The 23,987-nt window shown below is 40.2% G+C and overlaps 1 protein-coding gene across 10 annotated transcripts in view; it reads left to right on the forward strand.

The window, feature by feature from the left end:
- Positions 1 to 23,987, forward strand: part of AGAP1 (ArfGAP with GTPase domain, ankyrin repeat and PH domain 1) — a 390,622-nt gene that overhangs the window by 326,027 nt on the left and 40,608 nt on the right. For 7 of the 10 annotated variants that reach the window (XM_049800184.1, XM_049800193.1, XM_049800144.1 and 4 more), the window contains 3 exons: positions 7,076 to 7,153; positions 16,043 to 16,197; positions 18,384 to 18,474. In XM_049800184.1, the coding sequence (XP_049656141.1) occupies positions 7,076 to 7,153; positions 16,043 to 16,197; positions 18,384 to 18,474 (324 nt within the window). The remainder of the gene's footprint in view (positions 1 to 7,075; positions 7,154 to 16,042; positions 16,198 to 18,383; positions 18,475 to 23,987) is intronic. The other 3 variants (XM_049800202.1, XM_049800209.1, XM_049800162.1) reach the window with 1 other exon arrangement.

The following is a 23,987-nucleotide window of genomic DNA, read 5'->3' on the forward strand; positions in this document are numbered from 1 at the left end:
ACCAGAGGTGACATTAACATGTCTGTAGTTTCTCAGTACAGCAGTGGAAGATTTTTAGGATGAGACTGTAGATATTAGGACTCTCCTAAGAATAAAAGCATATTTCTGCTTGTCAAAGTGTACAAAGAACTGATTTTGAGCAAGTTGAAGGGGGTTAATCTGATGTTTTGTTGAGCATACTATCTTAAGCATCCTTAGAGAACTTCAAACAGATGAATCCTCAGGTCACACATGGGTAAGCATGCTTTCTAAAAACATCTATTGCTTTTAGAAAGAATGGTATGTGATCGTAGTGGTGGTAAACATATTTACTACAAAACCTAACTAATCAAAACTGGACAGAAAAAGTAGATTCATTAACACAGAATAACTAGCATCCCTATTAAAGAAAGTAAACACAAGATATTCTGTCTGCAAGGGGTTGGTCACAGATGTAAAGTTATTGCCTGAACAAAAACAGATACGTAGTAATTGGGAGTGATTAAGTTTGATTTATTCCCAGTTACTCCATATCTTAGCAAAAGACTATACTGAAGCCTAGTTTTCTTCTTTGCATACCAACATACATATTCCCACTTTAAGATGTACACATTTAAAACATATAAGCAAGCTTATTTTACATACAGCACGTATGTTAAATGAGTATAGTTCAGCTCATGAAGCAGAGTACTCAAAAGCATCAGCAAATGGAGGCTTGCCTGTGTCTCCAGATACAGCTGGATGTCCTCCCAGAGCTGCAGCTGAAACGGCAAGCTGTTGCCACCATTTTATTGTAATGGACAGAGACCTAACATGTAATCGCCTTCCACTAGATTTAAGTATCTTCTATTTGGATTCAGTTTTTAATGCTCTCTTTCAATGGTGTTTGGATGTTGAAAGACTTTTTCAGCCATTAAATGCAAGTTATCTAATAACTTAAATAGCTTCCACTGCAGAGTGTGTGCATTACGGTCCCTGCCTTCCAACTGAAAAATTGGAGGTAAGGACCTAGAAAACTGAAATAAGAGCGGAATTGCTTCTGGTCAAGCACAGTGAGTCCAGTCAGTACCTACAGAGTCATGGCAAGGACCTTCACCACTCCCGTGCTCTATATACTCTACAGCCACAGATCCTTTCTCCATTTGCCAGGGCCAGTCTGTAGCATTTCTTCACGTCAAACCACAAGTGTCCTACATTGTGTTTGATTTAAGCAGTCTATTAAGGCTCTTCATAGGAAAGCTGCAGTAGTAAACACTGCTGACCCTTCTAGATTTGTATAGGGTTTTAAAGGTCCAAGGGGTAGATCTGGAAGCCGTATGGTTTTCATGTTGTTGGTGAAACAGAAGGACAGATTGGTGGGAGTAATAAGTTTTAAAAATAAACAAGCAGAAAAAGTTTATTTGGAGCAAAAAAAAGAGTGGGAGCCTTGTTTACCTTAACTCCAGAAGAGGTCAAAGCATATTTTCTGGAAAGATGGGTTTATTGAATCAAGGCCAGCTCCTGAAGGCCTGCACCATTAGCAATTTTTAGGTAGCTCGATGCCCGGGACATTGCTTGGTGAGCTGCAATGCTCCTTTGCCTGCAGTTTGTCTGTAATTATTCACTTTTGCCCAATGGTCTTAGAAATCACCCTCTCTACGGGCTGTTTTCTGGTGCCCATATCACATGAGGCGGGTGCATCTTGGCACCCTTCTGTGGCAGGACATTTGTCTGGCAGATGCAGCTGAGTGAGGGGGGGGGGGGGAAAGAGGGATTTATGGTTCCTGGAAACACAGCCTGTCCCATTTCAGAACTCTTCAGGTTGAGTTATGTTTGCAGAGTGATAACGTGTGAGAAGCGTGCCTTGCTGCTTCCCTGAAATGGCAGGGCTTTGTTCAGCAGGACTCGGGTGAAGCAGCATGATGGTTTTGAGGCTAGAACGAGGGGTATGTGCAGACAGCTTGAACTGGCTTTCATATAGTGTTACGTGCAAGAAGTACTGAAGAAAATTTCACAGCAGTCATGGGTAACGCAACCCCCTCTGAAACAACAGATCACTGCTACAATAGCCCGATTTTATAGAGAGCACGTCCATCAAAAAATATTTATCGATCCTCGTTAAGCACCAAGTAGCTGTACACGTTTTGGTGTGCTGCTTTGCAGGGCTGCGTCCACTTCCCAGCTGTATGCAAGGAGTGTGCAACTCAGAGCAACTGTGTTTGCTGATAGAAATTATTCAAAAAGACACTTTTCTGAGTGGCTCGAGCAAGTGGTCAGCCTTGGAGTATTTTATCTCCTGGGTCTTAGTTCAGTGCAGGGTCAGTGGGTGCTGAAGGCCAGGCTTAACTCCTGACACCAGGACATGTCTGTCCTGGCCAGGGCTTCTGTGAACTGTGGAGGCAAAATGCAGGTCATGGACAACACCTGGGAAATCTCTTTTTCTCTTTCTCTTCTTTTTTCTCTTCTTTTTTTCTCTTCTTTTTTTCTCTTCTTTTTTTCTCTTCTTTTTTTCTCTTCTTTTTTTCTTCTTTTTTTTTCTCTCAGCTTTTTTTCTCTCCTCTTTTCTCTTTCCCTTAAGTGGTCATAGATGAAGCCTGAATGAACAATAACATGTGTTTTGTCTTACACTGTTTGACTGAGCTGGACAGGTTTTTTTAGTGTTTAGATGGAGAGGTAGCAAGGTATTTTCTAGAAGTCTGAGCTACCACATTTCAGCTATCCCTGAAACACAAAGCTGGGATTAAAAATAAAGAAGTTGCAAGAACATCTTGAATAAGTAAAGTAGGAGGAGTGAAGGAGGGAAAGGGGAGGGCTTCTGGAGAGGCTGTGGTTATGTGCCCATGATAATCCCTTCGATGGGGAAGGAAAGAGGCTCATCCAGTCCTCCCTCCTGGATGCAGGAACTGCCAAGTTTTACCACAGAAAAAGTTTGCAATCGCTCACATCATTCAGTTGCCATAAAAATTATGATAAAATTTAGGATGACATTAAAAAAAAAAAAAAAAAACAAAAACAAAAAAAAAAAAAAACAAAAAAAAAAAACAAAACCCACACCAGACAGTTTGATTAAACAAGCAAGCAACTCCTTGTTTGTCAGACATACGCAAACCCAGGAATTACTTGTTTCCAAATGCACAGCGGCATTGCCAGGCACTGCAGGTGATGTTTTGGTGAAAAGAGGGAATGACTTTTCTAATTTATACATTACTGAGATAGGAAAGTTCACTCCCGAGGTTGGTGTGTGACTTTCCAGGGCTGAGCTGATGTGTCTGTTTAGATGGTGTGTGGTTCTTTTACAGCATATGGAGATTTTCAGCTAGCTGCTAAATATTTTTCCAGTAGAATTGAACAATTGCTGATCTCTGTCCTACCTGAGGAGTAGCTCCTGCTATAAAAAAATTAATATAGATATGGCCTGTTGTTACACTTGACACAGTTATATAGAAGCACATAATTCTTTCCTCCTTACAAATCAATCTGGCGGATTCGAGGTCCTTAACTGGTACATCTGAACAAGACACCCCAGTACGTATGCGCCACATGACTGATGCATCCCATCATAGATGATACAGTTGAAAGCAGCTTCCTTTCAAGAAATCAAGAAATCACTTTAACCCTTCATCTTAAAAAAAACGCATCTTAGGCTCTGAGAGTCAGAGCTTTAATGGTTCGGTGCATTGTGATTTCTTCCTGTGGTCACTACCGGGAGGAATGGCTGGACAATGGCTTGCGTCAAGTCGAAGGTTGCAACGATCCCGGCGTTGTTTTGCAGGGTTGTTAAAAGCTGAGCTCTGTGCTGTTGGGTGACAGTTAATGACTTCTTGTGCTGGTCCAGATTGAGTGTTAGGATGCATGAATTAATTTGCCCAGCAAAGATACTAGTTTAATCTTGGCAATCTAAATTTCTGGAGTTAATGATCTTGGATAAGAGCAGAAACTGTGCTGCTACACCGTGTCTACACGCTGGTCAGGATGGGGGGACTGCTTTGATTGCTGCGAGGTGTTGTTTTTCTGTCAGCAGTGAAGCCAGAGATCAGGGCAAGTGTCAAAGTTAATAAAAGATTTTCTTGAAACGTTATTAAACTACATTAGTCATTCAGATTGTGGTAGCACAACATACTGGGGAGAATACTAGCCATTTGCCACTTCAGTACAAGCTAAATTAAATACCCAGTGTTTTCTGGGAAATAGTTAACTTCATTCCAGATATTTGACATTTGAGAGAGGTGTTTGCATTTTTCTAGTATCTCTAGTTAGAGGCACTTCTTAGTGGCTTTTTTGAAGAAAACAGGCTTCCGGAAAATACTTCAAATCAATCTGCCTTAAAGATCTTTCTAAGTAGGGAGCTTTGTTTGCTGTTAAATAATGTATTTCTTGTAGCTTTTTATTAGAAACCAGTTGGGATTTGTTTGTTTGTTTAAGTGTATATATACTATAGACAGATAGATCTCCAGAGTTGGCAACAAGAGCTTTCGTTGAATTAACTTTAGAACCAGCAAGTGAAGCCAGATGGGATGGACTGAATATCCTGGGATCTAAGTCAAAGACAAACCAGGCAAATGACCTCCAGTGCCCGTTAAGGCCTTGTTGGTGGGTAACAAAACTGTGTAGACAGTATGTAATTTTGAAGGCAGGCAGGGTAGGATGGCTAAGCTGGGCCCTGGTGTTCGCACACACATCAATCACCCCGCGGAGGCTGTGCTTGGCAGTGTCCAAACCTTGCTGCTGATAATATTATTGAATCTTCAAAGATAGTAGAGCACCATGAGGAAGCAGGCTGGAGCCTAATCAGTGCTAAAGGACGCACTCGGGTATATCAGGACCTCAGCATCACTGCGAAAAAGTCCATTTGTTTAAACAGAAGAAAAAGGCATGACACTTAACACATTAAAATGGATTATTTCATCAATAGGTTAATAGAAAACCAGGCTGCGAGTTCACTTCCTACTCATACGGCTGTGCTCTAACGTGCCATTAAAGTGTGAAAAATGGAAAGGAACTGGGAAAGGGTCTTTGTGTACTGGAGACTGTCTTCCCTTTCTGAGGAGTGCCAAACTTTGATTTTGCCTATTTATATGTAAATGTTTTTCAGGAAAAACAAGTTTTCTGCTAGGAAATAGTGCCTCTCTAGGTGCTGGGACTTGTTAAACAGGTCTTGAAACTGAAGAATTTTTTCATAGTGAAGGATACACCCAATGAAGATATTTTTAGATTTGATGAACTTTAATTTTTAGACAGATCTAACTTAGCCTTCCAGATAACGTTATCTATTTTCATTTCAGTGAGATGCATTCTAAAGCATGTCACTCTGACATTCAATCCTCCTTTTGAATATATAGCATTAAAGACTGCAGGTGGCTTTATTAAAACAGTATCTAGCTTAACAGTCTAGGGTGTTTAGGCATTTCTCTTCCAGCCTTAGCTCTTTAGTTGAAAATCACCTTTTTGTTAAAGATAGGAATGACTTCGCATCACTGTTCCTTTTCTGTGGAAGCAGCCATTTGGTCTGAGTTTTGCGGGGCATTAAAAAAGTTCTCTCATAAATACAGAAAGAAAATTTTAAAATTATTTTATCACAGTACTAGCTATATTGTGCGACGCTCATGTCATCCTAAACGGTGAGGAGCATCTGTGGTGAGGGGGACAATGGTCTTACTCCAGATTTACCACATGAGTTTCTTCATAACAGACTCTGAGCTGAATGTGAGTGGAAGACTGTTCCATTTTCAAACGCATCTTAGAAATTAAACATAATTAATGTAACTGAAGCTGTCCTCCTTAGAAGTCTCACGCCCAAACTCAAAGCTGTCCACTGCCTGTGGGCAGGAGGGCTGGGTGACCTGCGGAGAAGGGTGGCTCAGAAGGAGGTCTGGATGCTCCTCCACTTGTCACTGACCCCAGCGATCTCTTTCCTGCTCCTGTAAAACAGACTTTACAAAATAGTTGCATGCCAAGCAGTGCTGCATCATTATTTCTTGACTAGGTAAGCTGATGCGGTGGCTGGAAAGCCTGTAGAGATACCACTTTTAGCAGATAGGCGGTTCCCTCCTCAGATGTGGGCATGTCCATGGGTGAGGAAGCGGGGACGTCTGTTATTTCAGTCACTGTTAGGTGCCAGCAGTGTCATGGTGTACTCACTCGGATGTTTCATGCCGTTCCTTCCTGATGAAACTCAGGCTAAACATATTGTTGATTGAACGTGCTTCTCACGCTGTGAATTCACTCTTGAGGCAAAACATGTCGATTTTAAAGAACGTGGAAGTGTGCTCTCTCCTAATGAGCACGGGAATGGAGTGCTTTTGAGCAGTATTTTCTGCTAATTGTAAAACAGCAGCTGGGAACTCAGAGAATCTCAAAGTTTGGGGCAATTCTAATAAAGCAAGGGTGTTGCCTCTTGAATAAAGAATATACATTTTTTAACTTTCCCATTAAACACTTTGATTTTGCAGTGATTTGCCTGGGGGAGGAGGGAGGACCACAAACATCAATTGCATCAATGTCTACTTGACACTCTTCAAAATAATTAAGTAATGCCTCTAAGCTCAGTGCTACAAATAACATGCTTTATTGTTTTGAGGATTTAAGGCCATTACATCATCACCTCAACTTTTAAAGGTGATGATGTAAAAAGGTGATTTAAAGGTGTTTTAAAGGTGAACTACAGGCACCAAGTGATCAATACAGGCTTTTGGAGGAGAAGGAACTCTTGTCTGGCTGTGTTTTGTTATTAATTAAATCATGTTTTACAGTAGCTGTTTTGTCTAGTCTTGTATCCGCTATACAAATACTTTCTGCATTTTTTTTACTTCTGCTGGTCTGTTTTTGTCTATTCCAATAGCAGATCCATTTAATCTTGTCAAATCGTGTCATGCTGTAGAGACTTAAAAAATCACTCTCAATAAGAGGCTTTCCATATTGTCCGTGGATTGGAGAGGCTGTAAAGTCCTGTGTGCATTTTCTGTGTGTAGCTCTTCACATGTTTAACAGGCTTGTGCTTGTATTTTACTTCACATGCTATTTCGATGTTCCTTTTCTCCCCTTTTTCATTTTTTTCCCCTCGTTTTTCTTTATTTTTATTCTCTTTTTTTTCTCTTCCCCTTCTGCTCTCTGGATGCAGCCAAACGCAAAGCTTGGAAACTAAACCGTGTTGGTAGCCTGCGAAATATATACAGCAGCAGCAGCACCAACACTGAAGGTAACAAACCCACTCGTTTTAGATGAACACCTCCTCTCTTACCCCCTTTTTTAACCCGCTTTTCCGAAAATCGTCCTCCTTGCGTCTCTCCCTTACCCAATGCGGGCATGGAAATCAAATTTGCCCAAAGCATGCGTGCTTTCATCTCGTGTTTGCAGAGTCATTCCAGTTGGTCTTTTCATCTTCTTGTTTGTGCGTTTTATTTTGCCATTCATGTTCCTTTCAGCTTACTTAAATTTTGACCTTTCCCTCTAGTCGTGGAGTGGTGATGTTTAAATTACTTCAGGAACCCATTTTCTTCTTTTATTTATTTTTTATATATATATATTTTTTCCCTTTCTACATGTGGGCACTCAATGTAATATTTCCCAAGTTATTACAGTTTTTAAAAGTGTTAGTATCAGGTGTAATGATCTGTAGCCAAATACAATAGTGTGCCGTGACATTTAAGTAACAGTCTTAATTTGTTTTGTGCAAGCCTTCTCCATAATGCTCTTTGCAGCTCTAATCCAAAGGCGAGACAGTGCCGGGTCATTTGCATGTGCTACTCTTGCTTGTAAATTCTGTATATTGTTGTATTTCTAAAGGTCACCCGGTGCCAAAGTTCACAAATTGACTTACATTGCTTTTTTTCCACTGAAGACAGCCGTCATGGCTTTTGTATAATAGCACATTGAATTTTTTTTCCCCCCTCCACCTTCATTTGAACAACACAATTATAAACTTCCTTCCTTTTTTTTTTTTTTTTTTTTTATTATTACAAATGTCAAAGGTCAGAATTACTTGGAAGCCAGGCAAGGAGAGAAAAAAAAACCTCCGGCACCATCTCCAACAGCCTGTAAGAGGGATGGTGTAAGAAATAGGGAATGCAAAATAGGTCACAACTCAGTAATCTCAGTATAAGGGAGGGGGATTTTTTTTTTTTCTTCACTTAAGTGCGAACCAAATGGGTCAAGTAATCGCAAGCGCATGCCCTAACACTAATTGACTTATTTTGGAATGATTATAACTGTAATATTTTTCTTAATGTCACTGTTTTCTGGGCTGTTGATTTTAGTGATTGCCAAGCAGCAGCATTAAATCTCTTGTAAATTTTAAATTGCATGCTATTTCAGTAAACAAGTCCCTCTGTTCACATCCTGATCATTAACCTTTGGTGATTTATATCACCGTCCTTTTTTTGCACAATTACTGCTATATTGCTGTCGGATGCCTTGTTCTCACTGCCAAACAAAGTGTATGTAGGAAACAAAAGTGTGGTTTTACTGCAGCTTGTTAAGGAAGCTTTTTCTTAATTATAATTTTGTTTTATTTCTCAGTGTAAATGTAAAATTATTACCTTTCAGAGCAACAGTTGCAAAACTGTCTATTTTGCTCCTTTTCGAGTATGAAGTACGAAATATGAAATGAGAGAAAATGATGGTCAGATATTAATAAGTTGGGTGGGGGTCCCCCATTTAATAGGAAACTAATAGATAACTTTTTAATGATTTGTAATTTTCTCTGTATTAGCTGTTTTTTATCTCCCAGCCACATTTTTCTTTTAATCAGAGTGCAGGCATGTTTGTTGTTACAGGTTTACTGCTTGAGAAGCTTGTGATTTCATATCTACCTGTTATTGAACTGCAACAGGGAAACAAGTATAAAGAATTCCCCTGTGGTTTATAGATAAAGATTTAATTTTTTTTTAGGGCCTCTCTAGTTTGAGGAATCTTTTATCATGCTGATCAAAATAAGTATCAAAGACACCTTGGATAAGTGTATGGGAACATGTTGCTGATAGCCATGGTCCAAAGAGTTTTGAGGCATATCATCAAAACGAAATTCTGAAATTAGGCAAATGTGTCTTTTTTTGGAAGTATTATCCCTGCTAAAAACTGAATGTTCAATGTTCTCCATAGCTGTGCATGTTTGAGCTGGTACCTTAAGCCTTTGTGTAAAAGCTGGAATGGCAAGACATGCAAATGTTGAGTTAATGAGCATTGTAAGTATTAAAAGCCACATGTTTAGATAATTATGCCTTCAAAAAAGAGAACGATGATAGGAAATGACAGTCCAGAATAACAAATCTGCTTTGGTCTTTAGTGCACGCTTGCTCAATTGCACTTACACCTTTTTTACAGACTAAAAATATTTCTGTAGTGTACAGTCCCATTTTTGAAAGCTTGATCTAGAAAGCAGCCTCTCCTATAATTTTTAATGCCAGTCCTGTTATTTTTAGGTATTCTTTATGTTTCCAGGTAGCAAAACCTCAGATTAAGGTGGAGAAATCTGCAGCTCAGATGCTGCATCTGTTTTGTGGATGCTTGGCAGAAGCAGGTGAATGGATGGTCCTCAGCATGGTGGGTCTCTTGTGCTTACACAGTGTCACCTTTTGCTGTACACTGTGCAAAGTTGAGAGTCCTCCCTGAATGTGGCTCCGCTCTCTTGGCTATTTGATAGCCAAAATATTGCATTACTGATGGGTCTGTGGTGGTCACAGAGGAGTGAGGAAGGGTAGGGTTTTCACAGGGTTGGCTGGGTGATCTTACAAACGCAGCTGAAGGACTCTAACTTCTGAGGGCAGAGAGAAGTGGTGCATTGTACAGCTATGTCCTCCGCTGTTACTTCATCAGTTTTGCACGATTGCAAGAAATTTTACTTTCTTTAATTTTAGAGTTTGGCCAAAACTCTCCGATTTCAGATTTGGGTTTTTTTCTATAGGGAGCCACTGACAAATGAAAAAGTCCCGCCTGGTCCTTATTGTAGGCAGCCAGGCCTTAAGCAATTCTTTGATTCTCTAGGGGGAAAGTATGTAGTGTCAGTGTGTTATATTTAAAAAAGACACCGCTCTGGTTTTAAGACAAGCTGAAGTCACTTATACCTGCTATCATAGCAGTATTATTAAAATACAGAATTATTTTTCCTATATCAACAGATTTTGCAGCACAGCGGAAAGGAATGTCTTTACAAAATTACATGGCTGAACTCTGCATGCTATGGTTTAATGTGCATAAATCCTCATTTTTTCAGTCTTGATGGTTACATATGTGACATGTTAAACAGTGCTGCACCAGAACTGCCAGACTCTCATGGAAAACTTTCCTTCCATGTGTTCATTAACTCCCAAACTACCTTTTGTTTAAAAGTTAGTGATGCTGTTGCTGCCATGGTGCTGTGCCTATGCAGAAAGTTCACTTTTGCTAACTATGGCAGATGGAAGGGGAGGCTGTTCAGAGCACCTGAGATAGGCTCTGCCCAATAGGCTTGGCTTTGCAACACCTCTAGGTTAAGTAAGTTCTTCAGCTGTGAAACATCTATAATTTTATAAGTAAACCCACAGGCTTGAAATGTGTTAGGAAACAGCCAATGCAAGTGTAGGCTCACGTACTGTAGGTACTGAATTTTAAAATTACTTCATGGATTTCTTCAAGTCGTGTTGTCTTGGCATCCAAATAAAACAACAAGTACATATGGCAGGGGGAGGCTTAGTCCCTTGAGCTAGAAACCAGCCTTTCACCACCAGTTTGTCACTCAGGGTAGCAATATAAAACAGTACTGCTGAAAAATTCTTCCAGTGGAACACAACCTTTATCAAGAGCTGTGGGCAACCGATAGCAGAGCTCTATTGTCCTGATAGGGTTGATTTTCAGAACTAATTAGATTTAGACACTGGGTTTGGAAAGGGGAGAGAAGTATTAGCATAGTCATGCCCAGTGGGACATGGCACAAATATTTCCTTAATTGAGGCTGCTAATAAACATACTTATCTTCCAAGTTACAGGGATAATTTACACCAAGTGGCAAAAGGTAACGATAGTTAATATTATATAGTACGTAAATAACACATGCCTTTGTTGTAAACAAATTGTATATTGTAAACATCTAATGTTGATTGCTGGGGCACCTTGGCAGTTTTTCATTCTCATCCTTTTGAAAAGATGAAGGGTTATTAAGGAAGGGTGCTTGAGCGGAAGCGATTTTTGAGAGAGGGAGGAGGGTGTGATAAAAAGGGAGTTTAAATAGGTCTCAGTGTTACTTGAGGCAGGCTTGACTAGGTTTCAAGCCGTAACCTCAACTCTTGAAGATGCTTCACGGGTGTTTGAAATACGCTATTGAGAGTCTTTCGGTTCTGCACTTGACTTCTTGTTTCTGGAAAGTGTTTCCTGTGTGAGTGGCATCATCCACCAGCCATGCACAGTGAGTTACTATTAATTAGCACAGGGATCCTCTGATGACAACTACGTTGGGCAAAGATGCAAATGCACAACCTGGCACCTAGTGAAAGAGGCTGGTTGGCTTGGAAGCCAGAAGATTCAATTTTATTTCTGATTCTGGCAAAATATTCGTGTAAGCCTATGAGAAATGCCTTAAGCCTGGCAAGTCTTTGTTTTATACCCATAGAAAAGCAGAAATATTTTTTTGTTCCAAAGCAGACTTTTGGGATGGGTGTAGTATCTGATTGTAGAGTGCCTGGCGGAAAGGGGCCATTGTCTTCTGTTGACTTCAAACTGTGCTTGTGGTTACCCACCACAGGTGCAAAGTGTCGGTGGCTATTTATGCAGTTCTTAATATTGAGAATAAAAGATGTGGGAATTGGAAATTGTGAACAAACTGATGCATGCACGCCTTTTAGAACCGCTTTTACGGGATACCAAGAGGCGTAACTGCTTCTGGACCTGTGTTTTCCCTACATTTTAGTAGACTTAATTGAGTTCTCTGGAACAAGTTATAGACTAATTGTATCCTGTAGTTATTTTTCGTGTAGTTTTCTAAATCTGATCTCTGTTACATACAATAAACACAGGCATTGGTATGGGAATGCAGTGAGACCATGCCTAAGTGTTTGTTTTCCCTTGCACAGTCCTTTGCTCATAAGAAATTCTAGGTCTTGTTTTCTGTAAGTGGGTGGGCTGTAGCAAAGTCCACCTTTTGGCAGAGCAAAATAAATGTTAACTTGGGTTAAATGCAATAACTTTATTATGAAAAGATAATGGCAAAAACAGTATGTGCAGCATAAACAGTGGTACCGCGTAGCTTCTTGGAAGTGGTGTGGTGGTTTTCTTAAAATTCACGGATTGCATGCCCACTTCCACTAAAAAAAAAAAAAAAATCTCTTGTGCTTTAGGTTCCATATCATCATAATCTTATAAGATGACCCCTTCCCACTTAAAAAAAAAAAAAAAAAGGCAAAACAAACAACAAAAAAAAAAATTGTAGACATCTCCTGTTGCTAACAACTTCCAAATGGAAATCAGTTGCAGCTGGTTCTTCGCACTTTAACCCTTTGCCTGCTGGCCTTCCAGGAAATAATTGATGACTGACTGGCCCATTAACCTTTTTTTAAAAAAAAGTTTGACAGCCTGGACTTGTGTAATGAGAAGGGATTCCTAGTGAAATCAGGTTGATGGCTGAGTTGCTTGCCCCTGAGGATGCAAAATTAGCCCCACGGGACCTCGTCTGCATAGAAACTGGACACAATTAGTGTAATATCCGGTGTTATTAATGTAGTTTGGAGTAATTGGGCAGGTTGATTTCGACAGGTTGATGGTGCTAAAATACTATTATAGTGGACCTTTCTATGAATAACTGTTAAACATGGAAAACTGTTTAATAAAATTTTGTGATTGGGCTCACAGGGATTTAAATAGCACAACCTATAATTTTACTGAAGAGTAAAACTGAACAATTTCATTCTGCCACCTGGATTTTCCTGTTCATGTATGCCGTGGTTAAGGACGTACACGTTTGCTACTTTTCTTTTGTAGGCATTGCCCTGTGGGTGATGTGGAGCAGGCACTGCCGCTTTGTTTCACAATTGTGCTTACAAAAAATAAATCGGTTTATTTAAGCAGAAAATGTATTATTGAACAAATCTTCAACTGGCACAGTTGCTTTTCATCTGAGCTTTTTAGGGAGTAAACCTGAAGCTTCAGTGGGTATCAGAGAGTGGAAACTTGTATGTTCTTAATCTATCATCAGCGATGACCAAGTTTTCACTGACTTGCTGATGAACTAAAAATGTCCTTCCAGCCCAACCTTAAAACACACTGCAGCCCTTGTAACCCACAGTGGGGCTGTACCGGGACAAACTCACCAGCATGTTATGTGGACTTTGCAATCCCGAGCCACAAAGGGTGGGCAAGGTCTTTCCAGCTTTTGTCACAGTGTCAGCCGGTCACAGCAAAAAAGGTCAGGAGATGAAACAAGGGAACCTCTCCCTTGGGAAAAGGGAGAGGAGGAGTATAAAAGAGCGACCACAGGAAATAGTTCGAGGTTTTTCCTGAATTGCACTCCAGTCACCTGAATAGGTGGGTTTGTGTGTTCTGCCATAGGTCTCCCGTAAGCAGGGGAATAACTTTGTGTAGCATTTCTGGAAAACAAAGCTTGCAGACGTATTGCTGCGAGGATGGTATTTCAACCTCGCTTTTAAACGGTTCGCTGGCTAAATTGCAGTTTATTGCTCATAAGCCCTTCTTGGGCAAACCAGCTTCATGTATATGATATGGATTAATGGCAAAAAGGAGATCAGAGGATTCAGTGACACTGCATCCTGATTGTATGTGTTTCTTTTAAGGTCTGGAATTGTAATGCTGTAAAGTCACCTAGTACTTAAATGCTGGGATGAACTGGTACAGGAGTAGTGCAGAGAGACTCTCTAAAGTTACACCATATATACTTGTTGAGTCTTAGTTATATACCATATATTCTTGTTATTATGCATTGAGAAGTCAGCCCTGCAAGTGCGCTGGAGAAGTCTCTTCCCTCGTTCTCTTCTGTGTTTGCATCCCTGCAGAGCTCTCCTCCTTGCTTAAAAAGGAGGTGTGGGGAATTTTTAACTTGAGGTGGCAAAATTACTATTTTCTCTAGTAGGCAGCTCCTTCAGCTTATACCAAACCTTTGGCTTACATAGAGTGGTATGGCATATGGTCAGGGGAGAGAGGTGCAAGGAGAATACGATGCAGCCTGGAGCAGAGCTGCAAGTGGAGAAGGGAAGGGGGCTGAGGGAGAAGGACACAAGGTGCAGAAAATGGAGTGAGGCTGAAAAGGGCCTTTGTGTTACTGCATGTTCCAGGATTCCTGCCATAATGATACGCATGTCTCTGTACCACCTGCGCTGAGTAATTTATACAGAAGGCTTCTCTGAACATTTAGTGACCAGCATTTGGAAATCCTCCTTTAGTAAGACTTCAGGATTACAAAGTTTTATCGCTTAAAAGCCATTGAAAAGCCTAAAAATGATTACAATGATTTCCTAAATGGGACTCTGCAGGGGGGCTGTTTCAGGTGGAATTCAGTTTTTCATATTCTCTTCCTTCACCATCATTCCCTGTTTTCATCAACACATGCATAACTCTGCATGTGCCTGTACCACTCCCCACTGACCATATGCCATACCACTTCTACGTAAGTGGAAGACCATAACTGTGTTGTCCTACAGGAGACGGCGCACAGGACTGAACATAATTTCCTTTATCGTTGAGTACTTCCTCCTACATCTTCCTCATAAACTCTTGAAAGCTCTGTTTTGATAAATGTAGCCTTTTCCATGATTTATTCATAGCGTTTTGGATAATGACTCTACGTGTTTATTTCTAACACAGTGATGCTAAAATGGAAAAGTAGTTGTATCTGTACAGTTGCATCGTTTCTCTTACCTTTCTTTTCCCACTTATCCCACACACTATTACTTTAGTAAAACTGCTGCTTCAGGTGCCCTCATGCACCTGGAAATAACCTTCACCTCTGTGTTTATTCTCACCTCGAGGTGCAAAGTAACCTTCTGCTATTTTTTGAGGCATCATTAAAGCACTGTAAGCACTGGCCTTGCTAGCATGGAGTTTATCAAAGAAAACCAGTTGTGCCACAGGTTGAGAAAATGACAGCCGGTGAGCAGCAGTACGGTCTTTAAAGCTAGTGCTAGATTTGTAACTTAACTTTGCATGCTTATGGATCACAAGGTAATGCAGGAGTTTCATGGCTCTGAATATATAATAAGTCATTAGCAGACAAGCGAATGTAAATGCTCTTTCTAAAACCCATTATGGCTGATGTTCACCAGAACTTTGTGCTCTATTATTCTTTTCCTTTCATGCTTCACGCCTGCTCTTCCCAATTCCACTTGCTCTGCTTCAGCTTCCTTGATTTTTTTAATTTGACTTTTGTGTCTCGTGTAGTTAGAGTGTGTGTCCATTTAGTTCAGTACTGCTGGTATTTTTATATGCTGCATTCCTCTGGCCTGAATACTTGTCCTTATAGTCTAGTAGCCCTAAGGATATTTCATTGACCCTTTCTGCTAGCTTCTCAGATCATTTTCTCATCTCCCGTGTTGAACGTGAATGTTGAATAGGTTGAACTGATTTTAATCCTGTATTATAACCCAGTCTATTTATGCTGTGGACAAGAAAAGGTACACATCCGCTTTTAATTATGTCCGTGCTTGTAAAAAACCTGCTTGAAGGGAGAGGGTAAATTGTCGAATTTTCTGTATTGTCAGCTGTTTATAGTCCATTCATCTTTTAAGTTGTTTTGTGACACACTTTGATTTTTACATTATGTAGCTCTTAGCACTTCAGGTTTAAATCTAAATAATGCTTGTTAGTCATTTTGTGTTCAAGAAAGGTATAGACTTGATACCAAACTCACAAACGCACACAGGAACTGAATATTTACCCCAAACAGTATCTGCATAACATTTGGAGAGAAAAAGCAGTGGATCCGGAAGTCGTTTTCTGCTGCATTGCGCAACTGCAGGGTAGTTGGATATATCTAGCCTCAAACCTCAAATGTCCAGACCTGCATTTGCTTGTCACATTGCAGAAACGCTCATCAACCAAGATTGTTTAGGCCTAGCTATCAATATCCTTAAACTTAATCTTTTCTTCCTATTGCATGGGGTTTTTTTCACAGAACAAGAAGAAAACTTTGAGTTTATCATTGTCTCTCTCACCGGCCAGACTTGGCACTTTGAAGCTACCACATATGAAGAAAGAGATGCCTGGGTACAAGCCATAGAGAGTCAGATCTTGGCCAGTTTACAGTCGTGCGAGAGCAGCAAGAACAAGGTATGGTGCACAGAGTAATACTGAGAATAAGTAACGGGTGGGTGATCATTAAGATGAAAGCAAAATCAAGAACTCTGAGTTTTAAACCTCTACTCCTAGTGTCATGCATGTATTACACACATGACAGAGTAACGTTAGAGCTGCAGGCATATCTCAGATATTTCAAGACAGCTGGTGCTGTAGCCTGTTTTACAGTTTTTTACAGCAGTTGAATTAATGGAGCTCCTGGATTATCTGTTTTGACTTTGATATTGCTCTTAAAGTTTTGACTGAAACTTGGGGCTGTCATGGACTCTCCCTACAGAAAGGTTGTATAGTGTAGGCATTGCTGCGGATTCAGGTTTGTTTCAGGTTAGAGGTCTGCAGAAGGCCCTTTAGGAGAAGCCTGTCTCAGAGAAGGGTGGAGGCAGACCCCAAAACCGGCGTATTTACTAGTCAAATCTCTAGTTAAATCTACTAAGCTCCTGCAAGGCAGAATTTAACTAAACATTCTGGTTGGCCTAACCTAAATGTGCAGTAATGTTCAGTCATAGGATTCTGCCATGATGAAGTAATACAAATCACAGAAATCAAAGCATATGTGCAATTTTTATTTTCTTTAATTACACTGAATTAAATTTTTATGGTTTTCTGCCTTAGCTAATATAACACAAAGCAAATCCAGAAACAGTTCATTGAAGCTTTTTGGGAGAAGAAGAACATGGCCTAAGAGGAAGAGGCCTTCTACCTTGCAATGCTTTCATATGATGACAGAAGTAATTTGTTCTCCTTTCCTGTCAAAATAAATGTTTAAAATTTGAGACGACTTCAGCCGTTGCTCATTTTTGGAAGGGCAGGAGAACTTCTCCTTCTTGAGTCTCTGTGTCTGCAGACTCTTCACAACTAAAGAGCAAGGTGTTGCATGGTAGTCAGTGGAGGACAATAATTGTTCACAGCTGTAGATCCTTTAATGTTATCCACCTAACAGTTGTCATTAATGATTTTATATTGCAAGGAGGAGACTCATATTTTGAAATGAATGCCTGCTTTCATTGCCCTGATCTACCAGAGTAGATCAGACACCATCTGATTATCATCATCATAATATAATTTACTTCCCGTTTTGTTTAAAAAAATTATTTATTTCCAATATGTATTTCTGAGATAGAGAAAAATCACTGCTTAAATATTTTCTTGCCTTTCATGGATTTACCTAAGCTAATATGTATGTTAAGGGAGCACAAAAGAGGAATTGTACACTAACTCCTATGTAAAAATACTAATACAAAAGAGGATAAAGAGTGGCTGGTAAGTGGCTCAGAGGGGTTTCTTCCTGTAAAGTATGACTGAGCTCTCAAAACATGTCAGAAGAGCTAGCTGCAATAGCAAAGTGCAATTAGTTGGACAGGTTTAGTAGGTGTCCTATTGATAGATCAGGACATATCTCCCCATGCCATACTGAAGACCCAGTCCTCATCCTGCTTAAATCAATTCATTGCAAAGAGCCTAGCACTTGCTGCAGCTAACAGTTTTCTTCTCAGAGAGCCCACAAGGCAGTCTAGTTGGATAGAGCTGAAGTACTTGTACATTGTGACAGTCTCTCCAGGTCCAAGTAGAGGTCATTGGCAGGTCATCATGGAGAGAATTTAAATGGGAGCCATCTGATTAAATCTGACCTTTTGATGATAAAAAGGTTTCAGCTACTTTTGCACACCATCCCTTAGTCTTCATTAGCAAAAGCATCCACATCAATAAAAGAAATGGATTTTATAAAATAATATTCTTATCTAATTTATCTCAAGAAGTAAACCTACACTGTGACTACTGTTCTTGTGAATAGCGGGGTTCATTTTCAAGCTCGATTTTCCTCTGTGCGGTCTTCCCACTTGTTAGAATCCAGGCTGGAGACGCCAAAACGCTGGGAGCTGCTGCACAGGGTGGAGAGAGCCCTGGGAGAAATCCCGAGCTGTCAAGAAACATGGGAGGAAAGAGGAGTCCCTGCTTGGCAGGCATGGACTTGCAGTACTTGGAGATGCCAAAGGATCACCATTTCTTGAGAGGCAAACCAAGGACTTGAGGTTCCTTGATGATGTTCATTCAACCTTGGTCTAAGCTTTGGGTTTTGCCATTCATTCAGCTGACAGTTGTGTCATCTAATTTTATTGGGTTCTTATTTGTTGCTTATGAATTTCTTTAAATCTACACAGTCCCGCCTGACGAGTCAGAATGAGGCCATGGCCCTGCAGTCTATAAGGAACATCAGAGGCAATTCCCACTGTGTGGACTGTGAAGCACAGAGTAAGTATGGCCATGTGACTACAGAAAATTGACCAATTCTCCTTGGCCAAGACTTCTCCTTGGTCAAGTCTTAGGTGATTGCTCGCCACGGGGTTTGTCTCTTCTGGTATTATGTTCCATATGTTGTTCGCAAGTTTCTTCTTCATTATGGAGTTTGCTTCATCAGACTTATTTTATGTTATTTTATACTTAATGTACACTGTGTCAGATGTGCCCTGTTTTTTTCCCCAGTTTGTTTCACATGCCATTTTAAATGTCAGCATTTCTTTCCTTTGAAGAAAAGGAAAAAGAAGTTTGCTGCTTGACATTGGTTACTTCCATTTTCCTCCTATTTTGCGTGGAGAGGGCACATCTGCCATGGTAATATTTTCAAAGAGGTAGATCTTGATTGGTGTTTTTTTGGTTTGGTTTTTTTAGGGTTACTTGTCAGAAGAAACTGAAGTCATTGCTCATTATATCTGGATACTACAGAACTGATTTGGCATTTTTTTTTTCTCCCCTTTGTGTTTCTTTCCCTTTTTTTATTTTTTCAAACATATACTTAGTGTTCAGAAAAGTGTTCTCGAGAATACTTTGAGCTGTGGTTCACCTCACTAACCCCGGCCGAGGTCATTATTCTGGTGCTCTTTAGTTCCAGGGGTTTGCAACAAAGCCACAAAAAGGAAGTACTCTTGCTCTAAAGCAATTAGTTGTAGAAGCAGAAGGATTGAGAACTTTTGCATTTTTTTTTCCTTTGATATTTGAAATTCAGAACTTTTCTTGTGATTTTTACATGTGCTTAAAATGGAAAAATATTCATTTCTTTTTCTTTGGGTATAATTTTTTAAGGCTTGCTGTTTGGGATTTTCGCTACTGGTCTAAGACATTCTAACATCCCAGTGAAATTTAAAATGAACATTCATACAAAAGTGCAAGTGCTTTTGCACGCCAAATTTGCTATTTGTATAGTAAGCAATTTCGCTGATTCAGTCATCCACCAAAGAAAGCTATTATCCTTTGCCTCATCCTGTGAAGACTTGAAGGGAAGGTGGTTAGCGCATTAACAGCTGTTTAAAATAAAAAAGACTTTTCCATACCATCAACATTTGCTTCATATACAGACTGATTTTAGTTGCTTCTTTTGTCAACTGTCGGATATTCATATGCTGTCCATAGGAAATGGATCAAGAACAAAGGTAGCTGCCCTGTCCCCAGCAGTTCAGCAGACAGTGATGTGAGCCCTGGCTGGACCAGGCTTTGAGCACCAGGACTGGGATGCTGTCAAAACAGCTTGTTGACCTGCTGGAGGGAGATTCCAAAGAGAAATTTCACAGGGACTCTTCACAGACAGAGAGAAATAACAGCATCATTGATAACTTAAGGTCTTTATGTTCCACCGGCTAGTAATCCAGCATGTGATAAACAAGGGAAAATGTTGGTTTGGCTGGTATTTTAACATATACAGCCCAAAGTGACTCTTACTTATTAGTGTTCTTTTATATTGACGTGGTAGTCATTCAGATTTACACCAAAGCTTTGATAGAGTTCAAGTAAACGGCATATAAGATGCTGTGCTGTATATGAGGACAGGGTCTTCAAGTGACCTAGATGTATATTTAGCTCATTTGAAGTGCTCACTGCAGTCTCTGAGCAGACCACGATGGGAGTGTTACGGATTTCTGCTCCAGTCTGTCTGTACAGCTGTGGGTGGCATTTTCCTAGACCCTGCTAACTGGTCACGCAGGCAGAGGGGGAATCTGCAATCCCTTTTTCACTGCAGACAACTTCCCACACCCACACATGTCCTTCTGATGTATCTGTGATCCGTTTCAGCTCTACCCGTAGTCCACACTATCCCCACGGTGTGCGTTTCTCACCCCAGTTGTGCATGTCCCCCTGTATTTATGCAGCCAAGCTAGATGTTTAATCAGGAAAATGATTGTGCAAGAAAACAGCACTTTTTTTTTTTCTTTTTTTTTTTCCCCATTTCAACCAGGTTGGTTTTCATCCAGATTGCTTCATGGGTCAAGCTGGCCACTCGTGCATGGTGCCAGCAGGAGGGATGTGCCAAGAACATGTTGCTGGGAGAGGGCAGGGTGGGACTGCCCTTTTTGGCAACACTCAACCCTCTGTTGTGTAGCTTGGGGGGTGGGGGGATGATTTTGGAATCTCAACTGGAATCTCTTAATTGTTTGTATTCTTGGAGATGATTTATACCCTCTTTGACTCTTCTCGCTATTTGGCTTTCCTAATTTTAAGGCCACCATCTTTCCTTTTGAAAAAATTGAGATATTTCCAAAGCGATGTATCTTAAAATGTAAACAGACATATGAGGTGAACCTCAGCCTGCTGCTTTTTCTGCCAGGCTTTGCTTTATTTCCTTCTCTCCCTTTCTGCCTTGCCTGAGCAAGTCCTTACCCCCGGAGCATTTAGCATCACAAACACCAGTGCTCTTGTGGAAAGCTTACGTAGTTTGCATCTTCACAAAGCCAGATGTTTGGGAGCAAAGGAATATGAGATGTTGCTGTCCCTCAGCTCTATTCAAGAGCCATCAATCTTCCACTTCAGAAGTCTTATTCTTCCTCTTTCTAGAGCTCTTTGCCTTTTTAGCACTTCATCACAGGACTTTGTTTCACCAGGGAATTTCTGCCTTGTTGTATGCTAATCAACAGCAGTAGTACCAGCAGCATCTGTATGCCACCAGCCTTCTGGCCCTTTGGCAGTCTCAGACTAAAGTTTTTCAAAGTCTTTTTTTAATGTTCCCATCCCAGAGCAATAGATGAGGCAAATTGGTCTTCACGTGCTCGAGTTTTTGCCCAAGAAGATCACATTTCGTGCTGCAAAAGGAAACTGGTGTTGCCTTTTCCCAGAGCATTAGAGTCCCAGTGCTGACTTCTGTCTGGAGAAGGTGCTGAAGGTGATCAAATTGATTAGGCAAACCCAGCTAAATTTCTGCCCCCAAAGGATTTTAGCTCTTCCAGTCTTACTGCTTAAAGAGGAGGTGAGAGGGCAAATGAGAGTCACCCTTTCCAGAGACCTGGAGAGCGTGGAATATCAGGTCTTTTCTGTTGTAGAAGAAAACGGAGGGCTTAAAGAGGGAGAGTCTCATTATGAGTTTTCCAGTCCGGAAGTCTAATTACTTACTGTGGTCTATTTTGTATTTGAGAGCCAAACACTGATGTAATAATTTGGGTGGCCCTAGCAAGTCTACCATACCCATCACAAGATTCAATTTTATATGCACAATAGAAAAAAAACTCTCTAAGAATAGAAAAGATGCAAACTTTTCTCTCCGGCTGCAACTCTGTAAGATGCCTTCACCCTGGCTTCTTCTTTTCCTGGCTCTTCTGCTCCTCCCTTTAGAGATTGCTTCTACTCAGCCCAGAGCTATCTTACACATGTTTAACTCCTGAGGATTTAGCATGGCAAAGCCTTTCATCAGCTGCGTCGGGTCCAAAGGGATGAAGGAGACAGTGGGGAGGGGTTATTCTCCTGAAAAAGCTCTTCTAAGAGCTTTTGCCTTCAAATGATCAATCTGATTGAGGTGCAAGTCAAAGTGGGGAGGAGGTGTTTAGAGGAGAGAACTAAATACCTTTAAAAATATGGACAGCTGAAAACTGTAATCTGGGAATATTCAGTGATGTAAAAAAGCTCATTTTTGTTTGACAAATTATAAGTAAAACAAAGGGAAATTAGCTTTTTAGCACCTCTAGCTGCATTGAATGGGCTTTTTCCTTCTTTTGCCATCAAATGTGGATGCATGCATACTAAAGAAAAGCATGCCGTGTGGTTGTAAGTATTCTGAGCATCGTCGAATTCATAATTACTCTTAGCATCAGCAGGAGAAGTGAGCTGATTTTTTATCATCTTAAAAAAAAAAAAAACAAACCAGCTTGAATAGTTATGGCTTACTAACCATGTGTGGTTCTTTTCAGTATAAATCACTGATAACAAATTCCAAGCACGAAATTTAAAAAGTGCTCAACTACATGTGGGAAGAGGAAAATGCAGATAGGAGCAGTGAATTGCAAACAGAGACATCCCTGAGCATGTAGTTTACAATAACTTGCCTTTATTTTCTGTGAGTAGTGACTTGTGTCATCTAGCATACATCCTTTTGAGAACAATTTTTCATGTGCACACACTGAAATGGATGTTGTAAGTGACATCATGTCAGTTTTTTCCCAGAATCCATCGAACACTGCCACTTGTCCAAACTCATTAGAGCCTTGTCTTGCTCCACATTATCCAGTTGCAACAAAGATCGCCAAGTCTGTTTTTTCACTGGATGTCTATAATGAGTTCAACACTTGCCTTTCCTAGTTTGTCGCTTCCAAACTCACCTGTATGTTGTCAAATTGTTGAAATTTAAAATCCTGCCCTGACAAAATTTCCTTTAACTTCTTGGTTCTCGCTTTGGTGGACTACTTTGATCTTACCAGCGCTGTCAATTGGAAGTAGGTGATTAGTTCAAAAAATTATTCAGTAAAAGATACACTACATGTGCTTCAAGTACACACAGGTATTTGGGAGGTCCTTAACATCAGTTCTGTTAGAATAATTGGAAAAATATTAATCAGTATTTTTTCTCTTGTATCATTCTGAGTTCATGCGTCTTTGAGCTCATTGTGCTTGTTATTTTTGTGAAGATAACCCTGGCCTTTGCAGGTCAGAGACAGAGGTTTCATTCCAAGTCACAGTTTGCAAATTTTAAATTATTATCTGCTGTGTTTAAGCTTTTACTAACAAATTAGTATTACAGGTTTTTTAGTGTGTTTCAAATATACTATTGCTTCCCCCACTGGCAAGACACCGCAACTGGTGGAGGTGACCTGAAGAAATATGCAGGAAAGGAGTTTGTCATGGTTGTCCTACCAGGGACCTGGACAGTACGGCAGGAGTTTTGCCTCACCTTATTTTTGGAGATCTGAAATGCTGTATGTTCCTAGTATAAGACTTGGTATGGACAGAAACTTTTAGAATGAAAGATGTGGTTTTCTGCTCAAGTGAAATAAGACAGGGGATTTTTCTTGTTGGGAATACTTCTAGATTTCTAAGGACTGACTGAAAAATGTCAATCAATGCCTTCAATGAAATGTGAGACTTTGCAATTAAAATTATCTTCTTTCCTTTCATACTTTTTTGTCCAAACATGACATGGCAAACAACTAGGAATTGTTTTGTTTCCACATATTTTGGCTGCCAAAAATAACTTTTCAGTTTTGGGTTACACAAAGTCAAAATGAGTCTTTGGATGAAATTTACTGGAATGGAAGGGGACACTAGAAATTCATTTTCTATTCGCTCTAAATTTTATTTAGATTTGAATAAAAATTGCCTACCCTCTCAATTAATCACCATTTTCCTGCTTGGCATTTGTGATAGCCTACTAGTTCTTCAGGAGGCCCAGGGTAAGGTGAGAAGAAAAGATCTGACAGCAGGGGGGGAGAAAAAAAAGCCACCAAAAATTCCTCCCATATGTCTTTCATTGCATTTGTTAAAATGAATGTTTGTTGGAGAGAGGGACATTCATA

The sequence above is a fragment of the Accipiter gentilis genome, chromosome 1 (assembly GCF_929443795.1).
Source record: "Accipiter gentilis chromosome 1, bAccGen1.1, whole genome shotgun sequence".
Taxonomy (NCBI): domain Eukaryota; kingdom Metazoa; phylum Chordata; class Aves; order Accipitriformes; family Accipitridae; genus Astur; species Astur gentilis.